General features: G+C 39.6%; 1 protein-coding gene across 1 annotated transcript; it reads left to right on the forward strand.

Moving 5' to 3' along the window:
* The first annotated feature begins 10520 nt into the window (after positions 1-10520).
* LOC130945207 (uncharacterized) lies at positions 10521-13560 on the forward strand. The gene is made up of 4 exons (XM_057873931.1): positions 10521-11960; positions 12039-12270; positions 12568-12650; positions 13275-13560. Exons 1-4 carry the CDS (start codon positions 10521-10523, stop codon positions 13344-13346), a joined length of 1827 nt encoding a protein of 608 aa, XP_057729914.1. The 3' UTR covers positions 13347-13560.

Raw genomic sequence — 13560 nt, forward strand, 5'->3', positions numbered from 1 at the left:
TTTTCTTGTAGATATGGCAAAGAAGAATGCTCAGGAGGCTTACCAAAGGGTCCAGGAGGCTAAGGCGAAGTCCCGGGCTAGGTCGGGGGGTGCCAGGGCGATCACCTCTCCTCCTCCTCCTCCTCCTCCTCCTAAAAATACTGACGCTCCCTCTCAACCCATTGTCATTTCTTCCTCAAGTTTGTCTCGACCACCCCCTTCTGCCCAAATTCTCTCTGAGCCAGAGAAGAAAAAGCGTAAGACTTCAGAGTCTGGCTCTTCTTCTTTTGATGGTGGGGTTAAGGCGGATGCTCTGGCATTCGTCCGAAAGAACATCTATCCTTTTATAAGTATGGATGATGTTTCTGTTCGAAACCACCTCACTACCATGGCCGAGGAGAGTTTTAGGGCAGCGGGTGTTTGTGGCAAACTTTTGGACATTTTCGAGAAGACTCCCCTCAGCTCTTTGGGGGCATCCTCGAGGGTTGAGGAGTTGGAGGGGAGACTTCTTATTTTTGAAAAACATGAGAAGGAGTTGAAGGAGGAGAGAGATAAATTGAGGAAGGAGAGGGATCACCTTAAGGAGGAGGAGGGTAAGCTGCGGGCTCAATGTACTTTGGAGGCGAATTTGAGAAAAACGGCACAAGACAGCTATCACAGTTTATTTCAGGATATTGTGGCCGTGAGGAAGGACTTGCTGAATTCTCGGAACGCATACGCCGAGTTGGAGGACTCTATTGCCGATGGTGCCGAGGAGTCTTGGAGAATTTTCTTGGAACAAGTCAGAGTTATCGCTCCCGACTTGGACCTTTCTCCTTTACATCCTGATAAGGTCGTCATCGATGGTGCTATCGTGGATCCTCCTGCCCCCGAGGTTGTTTCCGAGTCAGATTTGAAGATTCGGGGGCAGAGGATTATTGAGTCTCCTCCTCATTCTAAAAATGCTCCGAGTTCTTCAGCCGTTCATCCGACTTCCTCTTCAGCTCCCTCTCCTGGTCCTGGTGGCGCTCCTCCTGAGTCTGGCGGTGGTGATTCCTCTACTCCCTTGAAAAGATAAATTTGTTTTTTATGGCTATATGGGGGCTCGGCCTGTGAGTCCCCCCCTTTTTAAACTTATTTATTGTTGTTGGTTGTGTGAACGATTTCCTTTTGGCCTTTTAAGGCCGTAAACAAAATATTCTGCTCTGTACCCTTTTTTGGATAAGGGCTTTTAACAAAAGTGGATTCCCTTTTTCGGACAAGGGTTTTAAGTTACCTTGTGCGTGTATGCTTTTCTGATTTCCCTGAGTTCCCCTTAGCTTTTTCTTGAAAACCTTTCTTTTTGGATTGCTCGTTTTTCGTTTAAGGACTTTTCGGGTCGTCCTTTAAACTTTTTCTTAGGTTTTCCTATCTCTTTTTGTTATTCCTTTGTACTCAACTTTGCTTTTTGATGAGTTTTTATGACTTAGGTTATTTTTGCGATGCGTTTTTCTTCTACTCGGTTTTATACTCCGATCTACGGATCGAAGTGTTTCCAAGTTTTCCTACTCGGGGTTTCGTTCCGACTTATGAGTCGGGTTGGTACCCGAGTTTTTACGATCGACTCATATAACCTCTTTACACCGACTTGTACCTCGTCGTTTTATCCTGACGACCATCTAGGTCGATTCATGGGATTTTCACGTTTTGTCGAGCTTAAGTCGGCGCGTTTCGTAGAAAGACTTAGAAAAATAAGGGAGGATACTATAAGAGATATTATGAATGAAAAAGATCTTTATTGATTGGGGAGGTACCTTCTTTTGCTACTAAGGGTTTTGATAGCCTATTCCCTTAGTCTCTACTATGATGCCTCGTTAAAAACCCTTCTCCAGAAAAAACCCTTTTTTGGGAAAAAATCATGAAGTTGGGAAAAGAGTACATCAGGGAGTAGAGTTCGCTTTTAACTGTAGTACCTTTTCATATTACAAGCATGCCACGACCTTGGTAGCTCAGTGCCATTCAGGTCGGTTACTTTATAATAACCTTTCCCTAACACTTCCTTGATTTTGTATGGCCCCTTCCAATTTGCGGCGAGCTTTCCTTCTCCTGATTTGTTGACTCCAATGTCGTTTCTGATTAGGACCAAGTCGTCTAGGGCAAATGTTCTTCGAATGACTTTCTTGTTGTACCTGGCAGTCATCCTTTGTTTCAATGCCGCTTCTTTTATTTGGGCATCTTCTCGGACTTCGGGGAGCAAGTCGAGCTCCTCTTTGTGCCCCTGTATGTTTCCGACCTCGTCATGGAGAATTACCCTTGGGCTTTGCTCATTAATTTCTATTGGAATCATGGCTTCTACGCCATAGACTAGTCAGAAGGGTGTTTCTCCCGTGGCGGATTGGGGAGTTGTCCTATAACCCATAGCACCTGAGGGAGCTCTTCAGCCCAAGCTCCCTTTGCTTCCTGTAGCCTCTTCTTGAGTCCTGCCAGTATGACCTTGTTAGCTGCCTCGGCTTGCCCATTGGCTTGTGGGTGCTCCACCGAGGTGAATTGGTGCTTGATTTTCAGACTGGCTACTAGACTTCTGAAGGTGGCATCGGTAAATTGAGTTCCATTGTCTGTAGTGATGGAATAAGGTATTCCATACCTTGTGATGATGTTTTTGTAGAGGAACCTGCGACTCCTTTGAGCGGTGATGGTGGCTAGTGGTTCGGCTTCTATCCACTTTGTGAAGTAATCTATTCCCACGATCAAGTATTTAACTTGTCCTGGTGCTTGGGGAAAAGGACCTAACAAATCCATTCCCCATTTTGCAAAGGGCCAGGGAGAAGTGATACTGATGAGCTCTTCTGGTGGAGCTACGTGGAAATTTGCATGCATCTGACATGGCTGGCACTTTTTTACAAAGTCTGTGGCATCTTTCTGCAAGGTCGGCCAGTAGAATCCTGCTCGGATTACCTTCCTGGCGAGTGACCTTGCTCCTAGATAGTTTCCGCAGATCCCACTATGTACCTCCTCCAATACCTCGGCGGTTCTTGAGGTCGGTACGCACTTTAGTAATGGCGTTGATATCCCTCTTCTGTAAAGGATATTTCTCACCAAAGTATAATGTTGTGCTTCTCTTCGGATCTTTTTAGCTTCTTTTTCCTCTTTAGGGAGGATGTCGAATTTCAGGTATTCGACTAAGCGATTCATCCATCCGAGGTTTAAACCGGCTACCTCAAGTGTCGCTTGTTTATCTTCTGTTTTTGCTACCGAGGGTTCTTGAAGGGTTTCTTGAATCAGGCTTCTGTTGTTTCCTCCTGGTTTGGTACTTGCTAACTTGGATAGGGCATCCGCTCTGCTATTTAGATCCCGAGTTATGTGTTTGACCTCGGTTTCTGCAAAATGTCCAAGATGCTCCAGGGTTTTTTCCAAGTACCTCTTCATATTAGGGTCTTTTGCCTGATATTCTCCGCAGGAGGTTTTCCACCTGTGAGCTATTATGGGAGGTTTTGCCTGATCGTCGACTCTATGTATCACCAACTTCCTGGAGGATCCGTCTACATAGAGTTCCCATGTAGTCGTCTTTTCCTCTTGTTTTCCTGCATATTCTGCAACGAAGTCGGCGAGGCATTGGGCTTTAATTGCTGTCCGAGTTTCATATTTCAAATCAAACTCGGAGAGCTCTATCGCCCACTGAACCATTCTTCCAGCAACATCCGTCTTTTGGAGGATTTGCTTCATGGGTTGGTTTGTACGGACTCTTATTGTATGAGCCTGAAAGTAAGGTCGTAACCTTCGTGAGGCTATTACTAAGGAGTAGGCAAACTTCTCTAGTTTGTGGTACCTTAGTTCAGGGCCTTGTAGGACCTTACTGATGAAGTAGACCGGGTGTTGTCCGACCTCGTCTTCTCTTATCAGGGCTGACGAGACAGCCCTGTTTGCTACGGATAGGTATAGGACGAGATCTTTTCCCGGTATTGGTCGGGTCAAGATAGGAGGTTGGCTTAAGAACTTTTTGAACTCTTGGAACGCCTCCTCGCATTCCGGAGTCCATTCAAATTGGCATCCCTTCCTTAATAAAGAAAACAGTGGAAGGGATTTTAAGGGCTGACGAGACAGCCCTGTTTGCTACGGATAGGTATAGGACGAGATCTTTTCCCGGTATTGGTCGGGTCAAGATAGGAGGTTGGCTTAAGAACTTTTTGAACTCTTGGAACGCCTCCTCGCATTCCGGAGTCCATTCAAATTGGCATCCCTTCCTTAATAAAGAAAACAGTGGAAGGGATTTTAGTGCCGAGCCTGCCAAAAATCTGGAGAGGGCTGCAAGTCGGCCATTGAGCTGCTGAACCTCTCTCAAACAAGTCGGGCTTTTCATTTCTAGGATGGCTCTGCATTTATCGGGATTGGCCTCAATCCCTCTTTGTGTTAGCATAAATCCTAGAAATTTTCCTGCCTCGACGAAGGCGCACTTTGCGGGATAGCCTCATCCCTTGGCTTTAGTGTTGAAGACTTGGTGAGGGTCGTAAGGGATTTGGTTTACTAGGCGTCCATAATCCATAAGCTCCCTAGTGGAACTATTCATCAATCTTTGATAGGGTCCTGCATTTTAGTCCGAATGGCATGACCACGTAGCAATAATTGGCTCTTGGTGTGATGAAAGATGTTTTCTCTTGGTCGGGCTCGTACATCGGGATTTGGTTATATCCCGAGTAGGCGTCCATGAATGATAAGTACTGGTACCCCGAGCTGGAATCTACCAGGGCATCAATACTTGGTAAGGGATAAGGGTCCTTAGGACATGCCTTATTCAAGTCGGTATAGTCGACGCACATTCTCCATTTGCCATTCTGTTTCTTGACTAGCACCACATTGGCTAGCCATGTTGGATACTTGACCTCTTTAATAAAGCCGGCTTCCAAGAGGGCCTGCACTTGCTCTTCTACTATTAGGGATCGTTCCGGGCCGAGCTTGCGTCTTCTTTGCTGTACAGGTCGGGACCCTGGATAAACCGAGAGCCTGTGGGACATGAGCTCGGGATCAATCCCGGGCATGTCGGAAGCCTTCCATGCGAAGAGGTCGGAATTAACTCTTAGGAGTTCAGTCAACCTTTGTTTTAGGGTTTCCCCTAGGTTGGCTCCTATGTAAGTGTTTTTTTCTTCCTCTTTACCGACTTGCACCTCCTCGGTTTTTCCTCCGGTTGGGGGTCGCAGCTCTCTCTTGCCCTTGTGCCGCCGAGCTCTATGGTGTGGACTTCTTTGCCCTTTCTCTAGATTTAGGCTTTCATTGTAGCATTTTCTTGCCAATTTTTGGTCTCCCCTCACCGTTGCTATTCCCGCTGGGGTTGGGAATTTCATGCAAAGGTGAGGAGTCGATACCACTGCCCCGAGGCGATTAAGGGTAGTTCTGCCGATTAAGGCATTATAGGCTGACCCTTCATCAATGACTATGAAGTCTATGCTCAGGGTCCTTGATTTTTCCCATCTTCCAAAAGTGGTGTGAAGGGGTAAAAATCCTAGTGGTTTTATCGGCGTGTCCCCTAATCCATATAGGTGTCGGGTAGGCTCTCAACTCTTTTCATCTAACCCTAGCTTGTCGAAGGCGGCTTGAAAATGATGTCCGCCGAACTTCCTTGGTCTACTAGGGTTCTGTGGAGATGGGCATTAGCTAGGATCATAGTTATCACCACGGGATCATCATGCCCGGGAATTATCCCTTGCCCATCTTCTTTTGTAAATGAGATAGTGGGGAAGTCGGGTGTCTCTTCTTCGACTTGATAGACTCTTTTGAGATGTCTTTTGCGAGAGGATTTAGTGAGGCCCCCTCCCGCAAATCCTCCCAAGATCATATGAATATGTCTCTGGAGTCTGCGGTGGTGGATCTCTTCTATCCATATCATCTCGCTTTCTTTTTCCATGGGTGTCCGACCTTTCCATGAGATATCTATCAAACCGACCTTCTCTAGCCAGCTTTTCTATCACATTTTTAAGGTCGTAACAGTCGTTGGTGGAGTGACCATATATTTTATGGTACTCGCAATAATCACTACGGCTTCCCCCTTTTTTATTTTTAATAGGTCTTGGGGGTGGCAGCCTTTCGGTGTGGCAAATCTCTCTGTATACATCCACTATAGAAGTTTTTAGAGGAGTATAAGAGTGATATTTTCTGGGCCTCTCGAGACCGAGTTCTTCCTTCTTCTTGACTTCCCTTTCCCTCTCCTTAGATGGAGGGGGTCCGGGTCGCCAACTCAGGTCTTAATTTTGCATTCTCTTCCATGTTGATGTACTTTTCAGCCCTTTCTTGTACATCACTTAGAGAAACGGGGTGCCTTTTAGATATGGACGTGAGAAGGGACCTTCTCTAAGTCCATTGACTAACCCCATTATGACTGCCTCTGTGGGCAGGTCTTGGATCTCCAAACATGCCTTATGAACCTTTCCATATAGGCTCGTAAGACTCGACCTCCTGTTTTATTCCCAGAGGCTCGGTGCATGTTTTACTTTATCCTTCTGAATTGAGAACCTCATCAAAAACTTCCTTGAGAGGTCTTCGAAGCTAGTGATTGATCTCGGGGGGAGGCTATCGAACCACTTCATCGCTGCTTTCGATAAAGTGGTCGGGAAAGCTTTGCATCTCGTAGCGTCGGAGGCATCAGCTAGATACATCCGACTTTTGAAGTTGCTTAAGTGATGCTTCGGGTCTGTGGTTCCATCGTAGAGGTCCATATCAGGGCTTTTAAAGTTTCTCGGAACTTTTGCCCTCATTATGTCCTCGCTGAAAGGATCTTCTCCCCCCGAGAGTTGATCTTCTTGTTCGTCGCGGGAGTTGTGACTCTTGAGGGAGGATTCTAGCTGTAAGAGTTTTCTTTCCAACTCTTTTCGCCGTTCCATCTCCTCTTTGAGGTACTTTTCGGTTTCCTTCTGCTTCTCCCGCTCTTGCTCCAATTGTTCCAGGCGGCTATGGACTAATCCTATTAATTCAGCTACGTGGGATGGTCCGCCTTTTTCCGATTCTCGCCCATCTGAGGAATTTACCTTCGGGTTCTTTACTCCGGAGGTACCCTCTCTGTGTTGATTATTATCCTCCTGGTGTAGGACCAGGTCTTCATCGTTATTACCCATGCCTAGATTCTCTTGTTCAGAATCTGTTTCCGCATGGCCTTCTTCGTGGGATCTGTCCGCCATCAATGGGTGATCTCTCGGGTCCCCGGCAACGGCGCCAATGTTACGGTGGGTAACCGGAAATAAATGCAATGGATGGCGTTGAGTGGCCCAAATGTATGAAGGAGGAGGACTCCGAATGAATCTGCAACTCGGGAGGCTCCGTCCGACTTGTTCGCGTGGATGAATGGGGGGGTGGTACCTGCAAAGACACTCCGATGCTTAAGTTAGCAAGAGTGTGAGCAGGTCTAGAGAGTATTGGGCTTAGAAATACCTGATAGGTGTCAGTGTACTTATAGTGGTGAGCCAATAACCACCGTTGGAGTAGTGTCGTATCTTTAGGGTGCTAACCGTCCCCATTATCTTGGGGAGGTTAAGATATGGCTTTATGAAGCGGTTAGAGAGATTTTAGGGGCGGTTACACATTTGAATGAGTGTTTATCCACCAGCTAACCTCACATCCGACTTCTTCAGACCAAGTCATGGTTGATACCGACTTCTTACGTGGAGGTCGGTACTTAGCTAGGCTTAATCCTTCAGATTAGGCATTTTAATTGGACCTGGGCCTTTATCATTGGGCCAGGGTATGAACAACTACTAAATAATTAAAAAAATAAAATAATATAATAAAAAATAAATAATTAATTGCAATCAAACGATAAATAAAATATATTATAATCTCTAGAGAAGTCAATTTTCTTGAATTTTGTAGTTAAATCAACATTTTTTGGAGAACTGTAAAATTGATCCCAGCTATATTCTGATGGATTAAAATTTTGTAAAGTGAGAGTTAGTAAAATAGTGAGACATATATTTGATGAAAGTTACAAAATCAATAATGATTTAATTAATCATTTATTTTACTATTTTTTAAATTTTTTATTTTAAAGAATCTAAATTCATTTTGATTTGACAAATGGCAGAACTTAAAAGAAAACGTAAATTTTTATTTTTTAGAAATAATAAATATTATCCAGCCCATTTGACAATATTGTTTTTTTATTTAAATAATAAAAATTTAGTACTTCCAGCAATATGTAAAAGCCAAAAATTATAAAAAAAAATATTTGGACATATAACTACTACTTAATTTTATCAATTAAGGTGGGTGAAGAAAATTGATTTTTGATTTTCAATTAACACACTTTTTATATGAGGGTATTGTAAAATGGGTTTTTTTTTTTTTAAATAAGTCCCATTTTGCAATAAAAGGTAGATAAATGAGAGAGTTTTGATTGCCCTAAAAATCCAATGTGGTAATGCAAAATGTGTTGGGAACTCTCAATGCAAACTCTTTTTTGTTGCAAAATTTCCACTGATTTTGCAATACCACCATGTGGTTTTATTCACACAAATCATGCCTCACTTTGCAACCCCACTTTGGAATTAGTTTGGATACCAAAAGCAAAATTCATTTGGTAATATCTCATTGGGGTTTTAAAGTAATTAAATTCTCTCTCATTTTTCCAAACTCTATTCTGAAATGTGATTTATTTTGCATAAGAAAGTTCAACCCATTTCACAATACCCCCATACGAAATGTGTGTTGAATTGTTTATTGAAAACCAAAACTCAGGTCTCTACACCCTCACACAAAATGCGCATTAAACCATGCACATATTAGAACATCTCTAATTCTATTTTTAATTTTATATAATATTACATAAGTATTTGTGAGACGATACGTCATAAAAATTAATTTAAAATTTAATATAAAATTTGTCATTCTAATACTTGATTTCATTTCAATTTAATAACATTACATAATAAAATCATAATATTCATTTAATGAATTTAATAAATATACAAATAATAGTATTTTATTAATCTTTATTCAAAATGATACGATATCTCATTATTAATACCAGTATCATTTCAAATATTGTATTTAATACAAATTTTAATTTCAAAATACCCAAAAAATATCTTATTGAAAATTGCTCTTAAAATATTGTAAAATAGTCCCAGTTGTATATTCAAAACAACTTCTCTCATATTTTGTGTATTTTTGCAAATAATGAATTATTTATTTATTTAAATAAAAAGCTTTTTTTAACATTAATGATAATGTTTTAATATTTTTTAGTAATATGATTAATTTAGTTAAAATTATTTAATTGCATATATTCGTTTATAAAAGATAAAATTTTTATAAATTTAAAAAAAATAATAACAATAATATATTAATTTTAGCAAATTTTATAGAAATATTATGTTTTAATTTTTTAAATGAAATTCCTTAGAACATATTTAATTGCATATACTCTTTATGTTTATTTGTTATTTTAGCTAAACATATATTTATTTTAAAAATGTTAAAATAAGAAATCATCTAAAAAATTATTGAATATTCTATTGTTAATATAAAAAGAGTAGTAAAATAGTTTTAAATATATTTGCACACTAACATTAAATAAAATTTACATCAAATTCATTAATTAATGTAATAATTTAATAATCACTATATATAGAAAAACAAGAAAAAAAGAGACTTTTGTTTTCTTTATAAAAGTAATATCAGAGAATCAATATTTTTAACATCAGTTACTTTTTTAAGATAATTTTATTTATTGAGAAACAAAAAATTGGTTGCTATACAGGATACAGCCTGTACTTTCTATTTTTTCAAAAAAAAAAAAGCCAAATAAAATAGTAGAAACTAAAAAGAGAAACTATTTTTTTTCCTTTTCTTACATTTATTTTCAATACAGAATATTTTCTACCTAGTCAACGGTCAAACCTCACAATTCACTACCACACTACGAGTGTGGTTTTCGGCTTTTCGCTTTCACTTGTCACTCTTCTTCTGTAATCTGTACTTCATCTTTCAATATTCTTCAAAAAAAAAAAAAAAAAACACGTAAAGATTACCGAGTTTCTTCAATCTGCAACTCTCTGTTGAAAATTAGGGTTCAGGTTAGCTACATGTACTTACTTTTTAAAGTGCTTCTTTTTGTTTCTTTGTACTAACATGGTTGCTGCTAACACCTTTTCCCTTATATTCTTTTCTGTTTTCAAGTTTCTCATCTTCATCCTTATATCATATGATAATCATAAAATAATCTGAACTGTTTTATATAAAAAGTAATGTAATCACTAATTTGTCTTTGAGCTAAAGTAAGTGGTATCCTGTAACCATGAAACAATGTTATAGAGATTTGAAAGGTGGAAAATAATTTGCTAGAAAAATTCATCTTACCCCCATAACCTGTTTGTTAAAATGTCAGTCATACTGGTCTCTATTTTGTGATCACTTTCACTTTCTTTTGTGTGAGAAAAGACTTTTTGGTTTTCTTTTCTATTTTTAATTGATATGATGGCTAAAGGTGTTTTTTTTTTTTTTGGTTAGGGAAGATGGGTTCTTGGTAGTGTTTGAAAACTGTAAAGTCAAGACAAAGAATAAAGAAGAAAGAAACTGTGAATTTTTTGTCTAGAGAAGTACAAATGGATAGCAAGAAGAGGAGAAGGACATTGGAGAAGAATAAGGACCTTGCAACTGCTAATGAAGAAAGTTCAATGGATTCTTACAGCGCCCTTTTAAGACACATGGAGGAACCATCTAGTTCAAGGAGTGGTAATAGAAAAAAAGGACTGGAGCCACTCTGCGAAGATGTATACATTAGTGTGAAGAGTCCATTCGATTGTCTTGCAGCAGAGGAAGATGACACTTCTACTGAAGAAGATTACAGGTATTGGTTGGATTATATTTTCGTTCCTCAGGAAGACGAGGAGGATGATGGTGTTTTCGTTCCTCGGGAAGACGAGGAGGAGGATGGTGATAGCTTATTGGTTAATGTGGCTGAGGAACCCCTGATTGGAGATGTGGCTGAAGATCCCCAGATTGGAGATGTGGCTGAAGATCCCCAGTACAAATTATTTTTGGATAATGTGAAGGCTCGTGGAACATGCTATGTGATTGAGATCCCTGAGCAAAATATTTGTATAGAATACCCTGATGTGGCTCTTACTGTGGCTTCTGAGGCACAAAATAATGTTGGTAACTATACTGGGAAGCGCAGGGGTAGGAAACCAAAAAATTTGAGACAAATAATTGAGGATTCTCATGTTGTGTCTGCAAAGGTACAAAATAATGTGGGTGACTATAGTCAGAAGCGCAGGGGTAGGAAACCAAAAAATTTGAGACAAATAATTGAGGATTCTCATGTTGTGTCTGCAAAGGTACAAAATAATGTTGGTAATTATAGTGGGAAGCGCAGGGGTAGGAAACCAAAAAATTTGAGACAAATAATTGAGGATTCTCATGTTGTGTCTCCAAAGGCACAAAATAATGCTGGTGACTATAGCGGGAAGCGCAGGGGTAGGAAACCAAAATCTTTAGGACAAATGGTTAAGGATGCTCATGATGCATCCCCAAAGGCACAAAATCATGTGGGTGAGTGCAAGGGCAGGGGTAGGGGTAGGAAACCAAAAGATTCAGGACTAGTCGTGGTTAAGGATTTTCATGGTGTGTCTCAAAAAGCACAATATCATGTTGGTAACCGCAGGGGTAGGAAACCAAATGGTTTGGGAAAACATGCTGTCAAGGATTCCAATGGCGATGGCAATGCCAATGTTGTGGAGGTTTCTAGGGCACAAAACAATGATGGTAAATATAGCGGTAAGCGCAGGGGTAGGAAACCAAAAGAATTGAGAAATGATGCAGTTAAGGACTCTAATGGCAGCTGCAATGGCGGGGCTTCAGAGGCAAAGAAGAATGATGGTAATGACAAGGGTACGCTCAAAGGTGAGACACCACAAAAGAATGATCACATAGCAAAGGGTGATCACATTTACCCTCCGTCTGGCATAGAAATAAAGGTAAAGGAGGAGATTGAAGAGGATGATGACGATGCACTCTGCAAAAGAAGGCGAAAGGTTCCAAGTGTATGTATCTATAATTTTATATATGAATTTACCCTTTACTTTGCATTTGATATTATGCCTTTATGTGTTGCTTTGCAGTTGAATTTGGAACATTATTGGCATGATGATAAAGCCAATGCAACGAAATACACAAAGTACAGAGAAAAACTCATGCAAGAGCTGGAGAAGCCTTACTGTGAGGAAGAGTATAAGAAGCTTTTTAAATATATGAAACATAGAAAGCTAGTCGAATACCATAAAGAGCATCGCAGCGGCCCTAGGACCTGCAAGAGAAATTATCTTGGGAAATCTCTTCTTAATCATCATGTTGGTAAGTAGAATTTTCAGTCCCTCCTTTTGATATGCAAGTATCTTTGTATTTTTGTCCTTGAATAGTCGCCAAATGTAGCTCAAAGCTGTATACTTCAATTTGAATTAGAACTGATTCATTCACTACAATCAATTGTTTTAATAGAACATGGAATCACTTAAAAGTGACAGAGAGTACTTATCTTACCAGGATGGTCCTTAAATACATGAAATGGAAAGATGCTTTTGTCTAGTTTCATTAGATGTTTCAGAAGACTAGCAACAATGAGTTATATTTATATGCTTATCTATCTTGCAGATCTGAACAAAAAACTAAAATCAGTTAGTGGTGATTATCCTAAACGTCTGACCCTCTTACGTGGATTTGTTTTTTGGTTGACGGTATGTATAACTTGATATTACAGCATCCTGCACAATTTAATTTTCTAGCTCTTCGTGCCCTGCTCAACTAATAATGTTGATCTGTCTGCTTATCCACCTAATAACATGTATAACCATAGCGCGAAATAATTAGATTCTCTGGGAACAAGATAGAAGTTTTGCTACATGCCATTCATCACTTAAACACATTTAACATTAAGGAAAGTTGGAGATAATGAACAATCATGTCCTATGAAGGCTCACATGTTTTACAATTAATGGTATTTAACAAAACTTTCAAGAATGTCTTGACTAGTTTGGAGCAGTTTATAAGTTACTTTGCAATCAATTTTTCTTTTCCAATATTTCTACTAATTATGTAAAATATTCATGTTATTATTAATAAGTATCTGTTTTTTTATTTCTTTGTCCACATGATCCTATTTCTAATACTTCAGAACTATATTTCTTGATAGTCTTGCATGTATGATAGAGCTGATAAATTATGATAACTCTAAGAAGTTAAGTATAGCTGAAAACACCCTTTAAATCACTAAGTTTTCTCTAGCCCTTGCCCTTTCTATAATCTATATATACATTTTGACATTTATAATTGGTTTTAATTATTATGTTGGTTACACGCAGCATTGTGCGGATGATGAGGCGTTCAAGCCATGGATCTATCCTGAATATTGTAAGCCGGCACCTAAGATGTAGGAAGTGTTATCTGATTTTTATGGTCATGTTCATTGCATGTTTTACATGGCGTCTCAGAAAGAGTGAAGGCTTTAAGAGCTAGCTCGTTAACTTTATCAGTTATTTAGTTGACTTGATCTAGAAGTTTCATATACATGTATATAAAACACTATTAACTTTGGTAGAAGATGAGATCCATCGTTCATACTTTTAATACACTTCACACGTTTCGATT

The sequence above is a fragment of the Arachis stenosperma genome, chromosome 8 (genome assembly GCF_014773155.1).
Source record: "Arachis stenosperma cultivar V10309 chromosome 8, arast.V10309.gnm1.PFL2, whole genome shotgun sequence".
NCBI classification, from domain to species: domain Eukaryota; kingdom Viridiplantae; phylum Streptophyta; class Magnoliopsida; order Fabales; family Fabaceae; genus Arachis; species Arachis stenosperma.